The 12,977-nt window shown below is 31.5% G+C and overlaps 1 protein-coding gene across 3 annotated transcripts; it reads left to right on the top strand.

The window, feature by feature from the left end:
* The first annotated feature begins 443 nt into the window (after positions 1–443).
* On the top strand, positions 444–11,753 carry LOC141460374 (uncharacterized). Of its 3 annotated transcripts, none has more exons than XM_074140305.1 (11): positions 444–603; positions 1,388–1,525; positions 1,692–1,979; positions 2,046–2,219; positions 3,234–3,461; positions 4,537–4,719; positions 4,804–5,034; positions 5,885–6,024; positions 6,416–6,667; positions 7,528–7,661; positions 9,400–11,753. In XM_074140305.1, the coding sequence occupies exons 1-11, from the start codon at positions 597–599 to the stop codon at positions 9,401–9,403; spliced, it is 1,779 nt and encodes a 592-aa protein (XP_073996406.1). In that variant the 5' UTR covers positions 444–596; the 3' UTR covers positions 9,404–11,753. The 3 variants fall into 3 exon arrangements, with proteins under 3 accessions (XP_073996406.1, XP_073996404.1, XP_073996405.1); XM_074140303.1 differs by having other exon boundaries at positions 7,741–11,753; XM_074140304.1 differs by having other exon boundaries at positions 7,528–11,753.
* Positions 11,754–12,977: the final 1,224 nt, after the last annotated feature.

Raw genomic sequence — 12,977 nt, 5'->3', positions numbered from 1 at the left:
AGTTTCACTTCATTTTCCTCTCCCATAACTTTTAAACTAAAAATTTCTAAGTACTCTCAATTGCATTTAGTTTCGTGTTAAGTTGTAGGTATAAAAACGTTTAATAGAGAGTGTGTGCTGTGACTTCAAGCAGTGTAGGAATAAAATCACCAACTCTCCTGGGATTCTTCTTTGAGAAAAATAATTTAGAAAGTGGAAAGATTAAAAGAGGGTACAGATTAAATTAACGTTAAAAAATAATAATAAGCAATAGATCTAACTAATTAGGACTGAAAACCTTGCATAACATCTCTTGTACCAACTTTTACTTGAATATGTTGTTAACATTTGCTCTTAAGGAACGTTGAAAACTAAAATAAAAATAAATGCATTCACTCAATATTTTTGCACTCAAATATCACCACTCTATCGAATCAGGGAAAATCGATTTTTTCTATTCGATAATTTTAACCTTGATTAGAGCACTGGCGTCGTCCTATTTTTTTCTGTGAAATTGTGTGGTGTGTGCTGGATAAGTATTTCGCACTGTCTACTGACGTTTCGGTGCATTTTCTTTTTCTTTTTTTATAAGCCTTAAATTTTAACAGCACTACAAAATGGATGGTTAGTAACAGTTTACTTTTTAAATATGTTTTAATCATTTTTATTAAAATGCAGTCCTCTCGAAATAATCCTTTCAAATGTCTAGATAGATATATGTAACTTATTAATTTTACTATTTATCAACAATAGATAGATAGATATAAAATAATTCTAGATTATGTCAACTTTCCAACTATTTTTTAATCATATAATACATAACGAACTAATTGGATTATTCAAGCCATTTGCTCGCCTTTATTTAATTAGAATAAAAAACCAAGTTCGCAAACAGTTTAATTATAAAACTCCTATCTCACATACATCTATGTATATTGAGTAGGTCAATATCTTTATTTAGAGTGTCATTAAAAAAATATTCAATGCATGTTGTAATCCTTTAGATCTTTGTGCGAAAAAAGTAAGTTTTTTGCAATCTTGAAATATTTATGCTGTAAAAATAATTTTCTTCCATTCTTGCATAAAATAGTCTATTGAATAGGCTAAAAACAGTTTTACCTTACTAAGCTTGTGAGAAGGAAAGAGAATGATGAAGAAAAATGAAATTATGTATGAAAATACTTAAAATTATGCTGGTATTGAAGGTAATGAAGAGGAGTAAAAAACGAAAAACATCTCATTTTCCAATATGAGTTTGAGCGAGGTTTAGATCATACTCTGAGGAGACATTGGAACAGTAAAGGGAGAAATTATTTATAAAATTAACGGAAAGTTACTCGGATTTTGATTAGTACTCTACATTACAAGCTATGATTACTCTATTTTCAAAGCTTTTTTTTTTCTTTAGATATTCTTTCCTCGCCTAGTGACATTGATCCTACCACTTTCTTACAAGTTGAAATGAATCCACATCAGGATGTTAGCTTAGACCCTGATATAGTTTTATCTGCCTCACCAAATGCTGAGCAACTTCAAGAGGTACCAGGTAAAATGTTTAAAACTTTTTTGTATGTTTTGTATAAGAAGGACCATTTCAGCAATCGTAATTTCTTCTTTTGAGTTATCATTTTAAAAAAAAATTTAGTAGTTTGTCCTTTTTAAGAAATATTGTTTCCCAATTTTTAAATATTTTACCTTAAGTTTTTGTGTAGGCATATTTGCACCGTGTGATGTCTTGCCTGGTGCTGAAATCACTCCTATCACTTTAAAAGGCAATAAAGCTAATGATCAGATAGTTGAAAGCGATTCAACCAATTTTAACTTCTGTTTGTTAAATGAAGAGACGCCAAATCAGCATTCAATAAGTGGTGGAAGTAGCACCACTATTAATATGGACGAACGGAAGCATAAATGTGATATATGCCATTACAAGTTTAAAAGATTAGACCATTTGAAGAGGCACATGAAGATACATCCAATAGATGAAGTGCTTGTAGCACGTAAGTAGCAAAAGTTGGTATTACATTGAATGTAATAAGGAGAAAAAAAGCATTGTAAATTTTCAGAAGTAAGGCAACAGTGTGCTAGGGAAGAAGCTGCAGCCAAAAAGAAAGCAGCTTTAGAGGATGAACTAAGACGTTATACATGCAATGTTTGTCATTATAAATTCAAAAGAGCCGATCATTTGAAAAGACATATGACAAGATCTCATCCAGAAGAACTAGCTTTAATAGCGGCAAGTATGTATAGTTTCTTAACTACACCGTCAATAATAAATTAATGAATTTATTCTTTCCCTCCAAAAGTTGAATATTTAATGCAACTTTGCGATTCTTTTGAGTTAAAACTGTGAAGTTTTTTTATTCCTTCGTTACAGCATTGTGTAATATTACGTAATAATGAATGATTATTATTTTAGCTTGTAATTAAGGACTGTAGAAGGGCATACAATTTAAAATCGAAAAACTCAGTCTCGAAATTTTGACTTGACAGTTTTGCTAAAAGATGCGGATATAGTTCGCCTAAAAATATTGAACTTTTTGTTTAAACCTGGTCAGGTATTAGTAGACACTGAACATGGTTAGATCGGATGTGCTGACTGTATCGGTGATTTCACCTTTGTAGAATGTTAGTTTTTTTTAGGTGTAAGAATGCATCTATAAATAGGATAAAACTATTGATAGTGTTCCTCCATATATTAAGTAATGCAATATTAAACTCAATATATTTGCCCATATCTAACTATTATTTTCTCCGCCTGACATTTTTTTTTAAAGAACTCCTAGTCGCACAGTAAGTACTTCATTGAAATATTAATATTTTGGAGGGTTGTGCTTTCAATGGATTCTCTCTGTGAACTTGGCCAAATAAAAATTTTGTTCTTCCGCGACAGTGGCAGGATGTCATTTTCCAAGATATTGTATTTTCGGGATAATTCGAGGTGGTAAACAGATAGTTGATTTAAATCGTTTACGATTATTTAGCTGACTTAGGTATATTGCTAACTTTAAACAAACTTCTTTGCGCAGACGGGCGGGTGATATTCATGAGAGGAGTGAGTCCTCATTAAAACAAAATCTAATCAAGAATAGCATAAGAAAAATAAGGTTGAGAACCTCTTTTTTTTTTTATTGTGGTGTTCAAAATTAGATTTCTACTAATATCATTGCTTATAATTTCAGGTATATTATTTGTAATTTATATTTGTTAACATATTTACTGATGTCTAAATCATTGTTTGACTGATACAATAGCCGAAGAGCTAGCAAAGGCACGCCAGGCCGCCAAAGCTGCTAAAATGATGGGAAGATTTGAAGACAGTCAGGACAATCAGGAAGAAGAATATGCAACCGAAAGAATGAAGGAAATTAATCCAGATGATGAACGCAAGTTTCCGTGCACCTTGTGTGACTTTAAGTTTAAAAGAAGAGATCATCTTAACAGGCATATGACTGTTCATACGGACCAAATAATAATGCCCAGTAAGTTAAAATACCGACATGTTTATTTTTTTTTTTTTTTTTTTTGCGGTGACAGGAACTGTTGCGATGGTGTCACATTTCCTGTATGGAAATTAAATTTTTTTTAAATTAATCACTAGATTCTGAGATTTTTTTAGTCCGGGAAAAAGTATTTTTTTTTTTTCAGTAGTGTATGAAGTACGTGAAAAATCAAGAAAAAAAAATCGCAGCAAGTTCAAACTTTGTTATTCCGTTTGCGAGTCCAAGGGTCCGAAACTTAACGGTCGAAATTTCTTATTCCTGGAGGAGCTCTTTACAGAAGGCATTTTTTGAGACTTGAAAATGGCTGTGACGATTATCTTTTCAACTTTTTATAATCCTCACTTTTTTAATTCTATGTTTTTCCATGAAAATTCTTTTAAGCGCAATTCTGTAAGAAGGCTTCCCGTAGTTTTAATACTTTCCTAGATTTTGCCAAACTGGAATTATACACTGTTTCAAAAATTATGGATTACTTTTGAATTGATCCGATTTTATAACTAGCGGACCAATTAACTGCTTGATGTATTTCTTTATAGCATGTTTTACGATAAGACAGATACATGTAAATAGTTGTAAATGTAAATAAATATCAAACAGCCCTTTTTGATAAGTAGGAATATTGCTCGTTATGTGTAGGGTTAAACGTGTGCTGAAATTTTAACTTAGAAGGAAATTCATCGAAAAAATTTATCACTTAATTGAATGAACTGGTCTTTGATTTTCTAGAGATTTTTTCAAATTTTTTGTAAACATTATGTACTCGTACATTATATAACTTTTATTTGAATGATTTTTCCTGAAAAATTCGTTCTAGGAATACTGGGTAGGGATCGGTGGTATTAGGCTTTCTTTAAAACTATCATAAGTATTTCCTAGTACTGAAGTTTTTTCTAATTGTATAATTAATATATAGTTTTGAAATTCGGAGTAAGTAGAAAACTTACAAGTTAGAACTTTGAGAATTTAAATATGAGGAATTTCTAGGAGTTTCATTACTAATTATTTCATTATTTTAGAACATATAGCTCAATTATGTTGCTGAACATGTTTAAAGGAGTAGCAGAAAGAAGCGGTGAAATTATTGGCGATAGGACGGAAGAAGAGAATTTATGGTTATCAAGTATGAGAAGGTTTAGTTGTACCTTGTGTGACGCTAAATTTAAGAGAGCGGATCACCTTAAAAGACACATGCTTAAACACAGTAGTTCAGCTATGTCGTCATTTAATGGCCATTTTGGTGAGGATTTATTGAAGTTAATGTCAATGGAATTCCTAGAATGTGATCTTAACATAATACACTTTTGATTTTTTCGCTCCATAGATGGAGAGTCGTCGACAACTCAGTCAATGATGGAGCTAGATAACTCCAGCGAACTAGTTGTAATGGACGAAGGAAGTAATTCTAATGTGGGAATTGACGATACTGATCCTTCTCCAAGAGGCGACGATGACGATAGAAGATTCGTTTGTAACGTTTGTACTTTTCGATTTAAAAGACGTTTCCACTTGATGAGACATATGATCAAACATACTGAGGACAAGTTTGTGAATTGTAAGTTTTTTTCAGTTTGCGTGTACTTTTTTGTTTTTAATTATCATTTGAGAAAAGCGCTGGTTATTTCGTACTTGATGCTGGAAATTTATTTTCTTCAAATTTAAAGAAAACAGCTTTCTAAGCAGGATGCACCAGGTTTTATTAGATTCCACATATACACAAATAGCTAGGTAAAAGCTTTTAGCTGAAAAATGGAAAGGAAAATTTGAATTAATAAAACAGTAAAGAATGCCTATTTTTTCAGGCGGGCTTTACGTCCAACTACAATTTGGTGTCGTGGACGGAGGCGTTAGAAAACGTACTATACTACAAAGTTTCCATATTAAATAAAATCCAAGCCTTAGACTGGAACCTAGTACCACAATACATAATAGCTTTGAACGTCTTGCTTCTAATCTCTAGGCTACTATGACGCCTAAATTTGAAATACTTTGGTTGTTTTTTTTGTGCTTGCGACATAAATGAACTGCAGGGTGGAAAAATTCCGAAAAATAAATTAAATAACAATAGCAAATCTTTTCATTATTGAAAGTGTTCTTGACTAAACGAATGTTGTTAAAAGTAATAAATCTGTGAACAACACGAACACAGCCTACATTTATTGTTTCACTTTAAAGTAGTTGCCGAAACGACGACACTAATAAAAAAAAAAACCATGAAATGAGAAAATTCTTTATTCGTTTTCACTATAATCCAAGAATGGTCGCAAAACATCTTTTAACAAGCTATTAGTCCTAAGGTTAACTAAATAAGTTGATGAAAATTTCAGAACAAAAGAAAAAATATCCCTGAATTGATGAAAACTCTTATACATCTATTGTTTTATAATACTTGATACGTATTTCAGTGGGACTTGCCCGAGAAGGTGAAAATGATAAAAAAACTGAAAGTGTACAAGATTCTGAAGAACAAAATTCGCCGGAATTAAAACAAGCCTTGGGACAAGTTATATTTAAGTGTACTGTTTGTGAGTTACAATTTAAACAGGTAAGAAATCAATGTAATAAATGAACTGCAGAGTTGAAAAAGTGTCTTTCGTTTTCAAGTGAGGTATGATCCAAAAATACCCGAACGAAGTCGTATATCGAATATGGAAAATACTGCAGTGGCGCTAAATGATAACTTCAAGTATCTGATTAATAACAGAGTCCTCTTTGAATTTGGTTAGTTCTGCAGTTTATCCTGTTATCACGTTTATCTCGCGTTAGTGTCAAATCGCAGAAATCAAACAGAATCGCAAATGAAGGTGACAGCATTTTCGGGGGTAAAAATAAGTTTTCTTACTTTCATAGCTTGTCAGTCCGGGAATGTTTGGATTGTAACTCGCATTTACTGTTGTTAATTTCAGTTAAGCAGTTAATGTTATTTTCTATTGCAGCCGTATCGCCTTAAAGTCCACATGGCACGACACTCTGAGGAACGACTTTTTGCCTGTCCACTTTGCAACTATCGAGCAAAATTAGCTTGCAATCTCAGAAAACATATGTTGACGCATACTAATGAAAAGCCTTTTGCTTGTCATCTCTGTAACTACAGAGGGAAATTGGCTTGTGCTTTGAAGGACCATATCATGTTGATTCACTCCGATGATAAACCTTACTCCTGTGATGTATGCGAATTTAAAGCGAAGGTATAATTGCATAATGATTTCTATAAATATACATATATAATCAGCCCTTATACAACTGGCCTACCGGTCGGTTTTAATATATTTTGTTTGTCCTCCTCAAAAGAAGTAGCACATATTGCATATTCTCATTTAGAATTTTCAAGTTTAAATTCACTTTTTGAGGTCCTCTTGGTTGAAAAAGTTGTTTTTAGAAATTTGTGTGATTATAATAATCATTGTAACTTAAACTAAAAGGAAAAACAGAAAAAATCCAAATTGTATATTTCGTTTATTTTCCTAGAGGAATCGAAATAGGCTTCTTCAGAACTTACAAAACCGGAAAATATCACTTTGCTGGATCGATTTTTCATTTTTTCATTATTTCTAAAAACTTCATCTAAGGGTTTCTAGTTGACAAGGAGGGTTTAGGCACCTCTATATCAGCCCTATTTCAGTATTTAGTTCAACTAACAGAATTTTTTTAGTACAAAATCCATATAAAATTGAAAAGAATCAAAAATATTTGCTTGAACTACCAGCTAGTTTGAATTGTGGTAGTCTTGTACGACCATGCTATCCCAGTCATTATTTCTACAGCACAACCAAGTGCAGTAGAAGGCAGGTATACTCCCCCGAACTCTATCGAGTTGTCGCCGATGGTTGTTTAAGCCGTATGCTGGAAATTAGCGTTTGTTGGCCACCGAAGAAACCTACGTCTCAGCGACTCAAACGAAACGTAGGTGGCAGGCATTAATTAATCTCGAGTTGAGGATGGTTTTAATAAAAAAGTATATCTGCCACCAATGGCGGTGGCAGAAGAATAGTGAAAAAAGTTTTCTTCATTTTCGTTCGACATTGCTAAAAATAAATTTATTTTTCAGGTTCCATCACATCTGAAAAAGCATATGGTATCCCATCAAGATGAAACGCCCTATCAGTGTAATGTTTGCGATTTTAGAGCTAAAAGAGCTGGAAATCTTAAGGAACATATGGGTACCCATACAAGCGAAAAAAGGTATTTAAGATCAAATTAAAAATTGAAGTGGATTTATCTTAGAAATGCTCTATCTTTTACTGCATTTTACTGGAAAAAGTGAGAAAGATGAAGATTTAGGAAGGTTTTCCTTGCCGAAGGTAGTGGTATGGTTCAACCCACTAGTACAGAAAAAAATAGATTCATGAATTATTCATGTTTTTCTTCTGTCAATAAATAACACAAATCTTTCGAAGAAATATGTAAAGCCGAAACAAGTAGATTGGCTACCTACTGCATCGCTCAAGATTATATTGAAAATCGATCTGACATGAAAAATAGCTTTTGTGAACTCACAAAAATATTGCAACATGAAATATGAGCGTTCTGAGATTAGAGTGATAAGATAAGTAATAAAAAGAACTTCCTTATAATTGATTATCTAATTTTCATGTGAAGTAACTGTTTTCTTATCATTGACTGTGATGAATCACTAGGGAGAATCAAATAATTCTGAAATTAAAAAACTTGCAATGTCACCTATATCAGCGGAGTTTTTCTGAAACATTTTGTCAATAAAACATAGTTTTAGTTTTTCTCTCATGATTTATAAGCGCTATTGAATGAAATCATTTTTAGCATTTAAATTAATTTATTTTCAATTTATATGTTTTATTCTGGTACTCTATACTAAACGATTCTATACTAATAAACATTCCAAAAGTGGTAGTATAATTATGAGAGTTGGTGAGGGACAAAGCCCTACGCTCAGTGTGAGAGCATAAGGGAGTGTATAAATGTGTTCGGTTTGTTCTAGGGTATGTGTATTTGTAGGTAGGCCCTGCGATGCTAGATGCTCACCTGTAATATCTGAGGCCTACGATCGTTCGAAAGCCGCCCAGCCTTTTAAATAATACATTTAGCGAGTAGCTAATAATAAACTAACGCCAAGGTCTATTCTTGTGGCATCCATTCATTCAACCAAACGTACAATGTTAGGTTTGATAATCTCTTTTGAATGTCTCCTCCATTCGTCGATTAGGGATCTGTTGCATCACCATATTTTTGTAATTCTCAAGTGAAAGAATAATTTTAAAGTTCTTCAAAATTCAGAGGCTCAACATCATTTTTGGTTACCTACCTTCCTAACGCTATTACTGCCGAATAATTTTTATCTTTCCTTTTTAATATTTTTTTTCTTCTTCTATCTATTTTTGTACATTCTTCCTCTTCGAAAGTGTTCGAGTGGGAAAGTTTTACCCAGATTTTTTTTTTTTTTATAAAACAAATCAATTACATGAAAGTCGCCTCCAATGAAATTTCTCCGTGTGAGTAATAAGTGCATGGAAAGCGATACACATTCAACTGACATGTTCAAATTCAAAAACACTTTCAATCTAGTTGGAAAATATCTAGAGGGAGTAACCCAATTCTTGGGCTTGGCAGCAGTACATTTAGAAAATTTAAGCCTTTAATATGTTCAAAATTTTCTATTTAAGCCTTTAATTGATCAATAATCTTATAAGTCTTGAGGTTTCGTTTGAGCAGTAATATTTTTTATTATAATTTCGTAGATATTGCGATGGTATGTGTAATTAAATTTGATATTTTTTCTTTTGATTTTGTGTGTGTGTGTGTACCAAATTCAATTAATATGTTTTACGAAAATTGAACTGATTCTTATTTAGAGCAGTATCTTATGAATGACCATCTAAGTATGTTTGATTCTTTTCAAAACAGCACAACTAATTCTGTTCATCTAATTACATTTATATTACAGTTGAAAATTTTTTACAAGATATGAACTAGACACCTGACACAACAAACCAGAAATGAAAAAGAATTCAGAGGCTAATTTTATTTTTTGACAATTTTGAAAATCTATAAACATTCATGTAAAAGTTCATCGCATCTCTGTCGCTGCATTTAATACAGTATATAATTTTCTTCTTGTAATATTTATTGATTAATTTTCATTGTATTATATTAATAATTTTTTAATGCAATAGAGTTATGGGGACAAGTTATTTACAAGGTTATGTAATTGATTGATTAGTTAGAAGTAGCCTGTTCTATTTAAATTGTATTTAATATTAATTTATTTATATTTCTCTTTGAGAACTGATTTGAGTTCATAAGTCTAGTTGTATATATATTTGAGTTTGAACTTTGGTCGATTTTAAGATTGATTGTAAAATTCTGTAAACCAACCAGCTTTGTTATATGTTCAAAATAAGTTCTTCGAATTTCGAGTATTTTTTTGGATTGATCAAGGCGTGTGCAAAAATATGGAATTAACCGCTTATTTTCTGGACAGTCTTTATTGGCAGTAATGTCGATAACCCAGTATTCGTCCCACATAGTTCTAAAAAAATATCTGACAGAAAAATAATTTTGATAAAAAAAAAATTTCTTACGTCCTGTTGCTTTCTTTTGTAACACAAGGCACTCGATACATTTTCATTCTGTGTCATCCTCTTGGCAAGTTTTCTTTACAGAAATTTTTAGTTTCCTTCACCTTCTTCTTTAGCAGACCTTTCTTTCTGTATCTTCATACTTCCTGTCTCCTTGTAGGCCTCTTATCTTTTCAAACTTAAATCTTTTAATTTTGCTTAGTCTAGATTATGTTACTTTGTTAGCACAGTTCTTTAATTTATTTCTAACTTATTTCAGATCCATCTTACGGTTTCGGTTATTAAGTTTGTGATTTGACTTTAACTTAAAAACATTTTTGACATAAACTACATTTGCAGTGTTCCAAACTGTTATTGGAATAAAAGTGCCACAATAGACCCTTCTTTCAGTTGGCATAAGCTATGTGCCCCGCCCATGAATCGTATTTAAAGATCAAATTTTATTGTTTCTGAAGATGGTTGAAACACAGAAACAGGTCAGAAGAAAAAAAAGGAGTAAATCATAACGGATAAAATTAAGGAGGTTATTCAGCATTGCTGTTTTAACCAACTTTCCATCAATGTTCCACATTACTGGCTTATCGGTTAGCTAGTAACTGCTTGGACATTCATGTAAAAATAATAATTTGTTGAAAATTATGTGGCTGTGTGCGCAAAGTAAAAGAGAATAAGAGTGCTGGGGCTGATAATAATAACAATTTTAGATATACACAGCTGGCTCAAAAGTTTTTTGAACACATTTATTTATCTTGTCGTCCCTGCTTATATCATACACTCTTCATTTCTAGATTCTAGCTATCTTCCAGACCAGTTCAATCTTTCCAATCGAATCTTTCACCTTTGCGCCCTAATGGACTCAAGTTACATCTTTTGGAAAAAGAATATCGAAATTCAGATGAATCTGCTTTTGTAAATAACATTTTTGCATTTGGGCAATTTACAGAAAATGATGTCAGTATATCAAATTCATTCGCTCTTCACCGCACGCTTTGGTAAATCCTGTAGAATTGCCCGAAGCTCGGACTCACCAAACTCAGAGATAAAAAAAAGAAGAAAGGAATAATTAATTGCATTAGTTTGTATATGGCCGTGAAATAAAATTAATAACATACTAATTGTCATGAGAACTGTGGTGACAAAAAATGTAATTTTTTCCCCCTGTGTAAAATGATTGTTTTGTTAAAATAATTTTTTGTTCCTATTAAATGTGCGGGTATATTATATAGTACAATTAATAGGACGAAAATATTATTAATTTTTGTTTTTCTATTACATTGTATTCGATTAGTTGTTTTGTTTAATATTCAATCTTAAATTGGAATCTACTTAAACAAGTCAGCAGTGAGTTCCTTGTGATATTTAAAATATGCCCTCTTAAATTTATCAATCAATTTCACTCTTTTCTAAAATATTTTTAAACAAATTGCCAAAACAAAAACATTTGAGCAAATTCATTCAGGGGACAACTCATCTTGTATTTTTGCAGATATTGCAGCCAAGCCTCTAACTTCTATCTCTTACTCCTACATTAATATTTTAAAATTACCAGCTGATGATTATACAGAATCCATTATGTTCTATTACGTTTTGCCTCACTCTGTCTCATATAGCTGGAATTAACTAAGATGCAATTTTGAGCTCTAAATTATTGAATCTTCAGAGGGAATTTGGTGACCTACATGTACTCATAACATCGCAATATCATAATTATCTATAATATTGTGGGAGATAGTGCTTTTAACCTATAAATTTCAGTAATTGCTTTATATTTTAAAATAAGGTTATACAAATGAGAAATTAAAAAAAAAATAATGATTTCTATATAGGTTCAGGTGCAAAATGTGCAGTTATGGAACCCGTCGTCAAAGGAACTTACGTAAACATATGGCAATCCATTTTGATGACAAACCATACATATGCCAGATATGTCCTTATAAGGCTAAATTACCAAATTATTTGAAAGATCATATGAAGATTCATACCGATATGAGACCATATGATTGTCCATTGTGCGATTATAAATCTAGACAGTCAAGACAATTAAAAAGGCATATACAATCACATGCAGAATCATTTGGAATAAATAGTATGATATTGTCGGAAATGGCAAATTGACAATTCGTCATCGGAAAACTTTTCTTTCATTGTGAGAGCCGGCTGCTAAATTATTTTAATTATATAAAAAAAATGAAAAAAAAAGACTGGTTGAATGAAACCAGGTAATTAGCGAATTCTCTGTATTTATAATGTTTTATTACTTTTATTTTGTTGAATAATGAGTGGTAATTTATTTTGGCTGAATTAAAAAAAAAAACTTCAGTTATAACCTGAAAGAAAGCATTATCTAAAATAATTTGTTTGCTGCTTAAAGAAAACTTAAGTTGTAACCTGAAAGAAAGCATTATTTAAAATAACTTGTTTGCTGCGTAAAAAAAAGAAGGCTGGTGGCAAAGATCATTAAAATTACTACATCTACGGCCATAATCTTGTACATAAAGTGCGCTTCTTTTATTTGAATTTGAAATATTTTCTTCACTAACACTTCACACATTTTTCTTCCTAGCTAAAAATAACGAAGTCATAACTTTCGCTTACTCTTCAAACAAAATTGCTTTGTTGCCTGTTTCAAAATTAATTTTTTTTTGGTAATGCATGCCTTTGAAGCTTTGGTCTGCTTAACTAAAAACAAAAACAAAAAAGCGTAAAAAGTGAAATTCATTTCATACGACTTTAGAGGTTCGACATAAATTAAAGAGTAAATCTTAAAATAATTAGTCGAAAGAGTTATTTTACTAATTATTTTATTCCAACTAACTTATATTTTTTTTGATTCTAGGCGATAAAGTAGATTTTTAATTTGTGATGTTAGATTAAAGTATGTAATGAATTTTGAATTCAGTTTTCGAATCCAAAATAAATTTTCCCCAGTTTAATTTGTCTTCTT

This window comes from Rhodnius prolixus, unplaced genomic scaffold, assembly GCF_049639745.1.
Source record: "Rhodnius prolixus isolate KJV_2025 unplaced genomic scaffold, Rpr scaffold_6, whole genome shotgun sequence".
NCBI lineage: Eukaryota > Metazoa > Arthropoda > Insecta > Hemiptera > Reduviidae > Rhodnius > Rhodnius prolixus.
Note: the sequence above shows the minus strand (reverse complement) of the source record. Positions and strands in the feature narration are given on the sequence as shown.

Bases quoted from the DNA above. Each gene is read 5' to 3' on its own strand.
- LOC141460374 (XM_074140303.1), top strand. The intron at 1,526-1,691 runs GTAAAATGTTTA...GTTTTTGTGTAG, and splicing joins GCAACTTCAAGAGGTACCAG to GCATATTTGCACCGTGTGAT. The intron at 5,035-5,884 runs GTAAGTTTTTTT...TACGTATTTCAG, and splicing joins TGAGGACAAGTTTGTGAATT to TGGGACTTGCCCGAGAAGGT.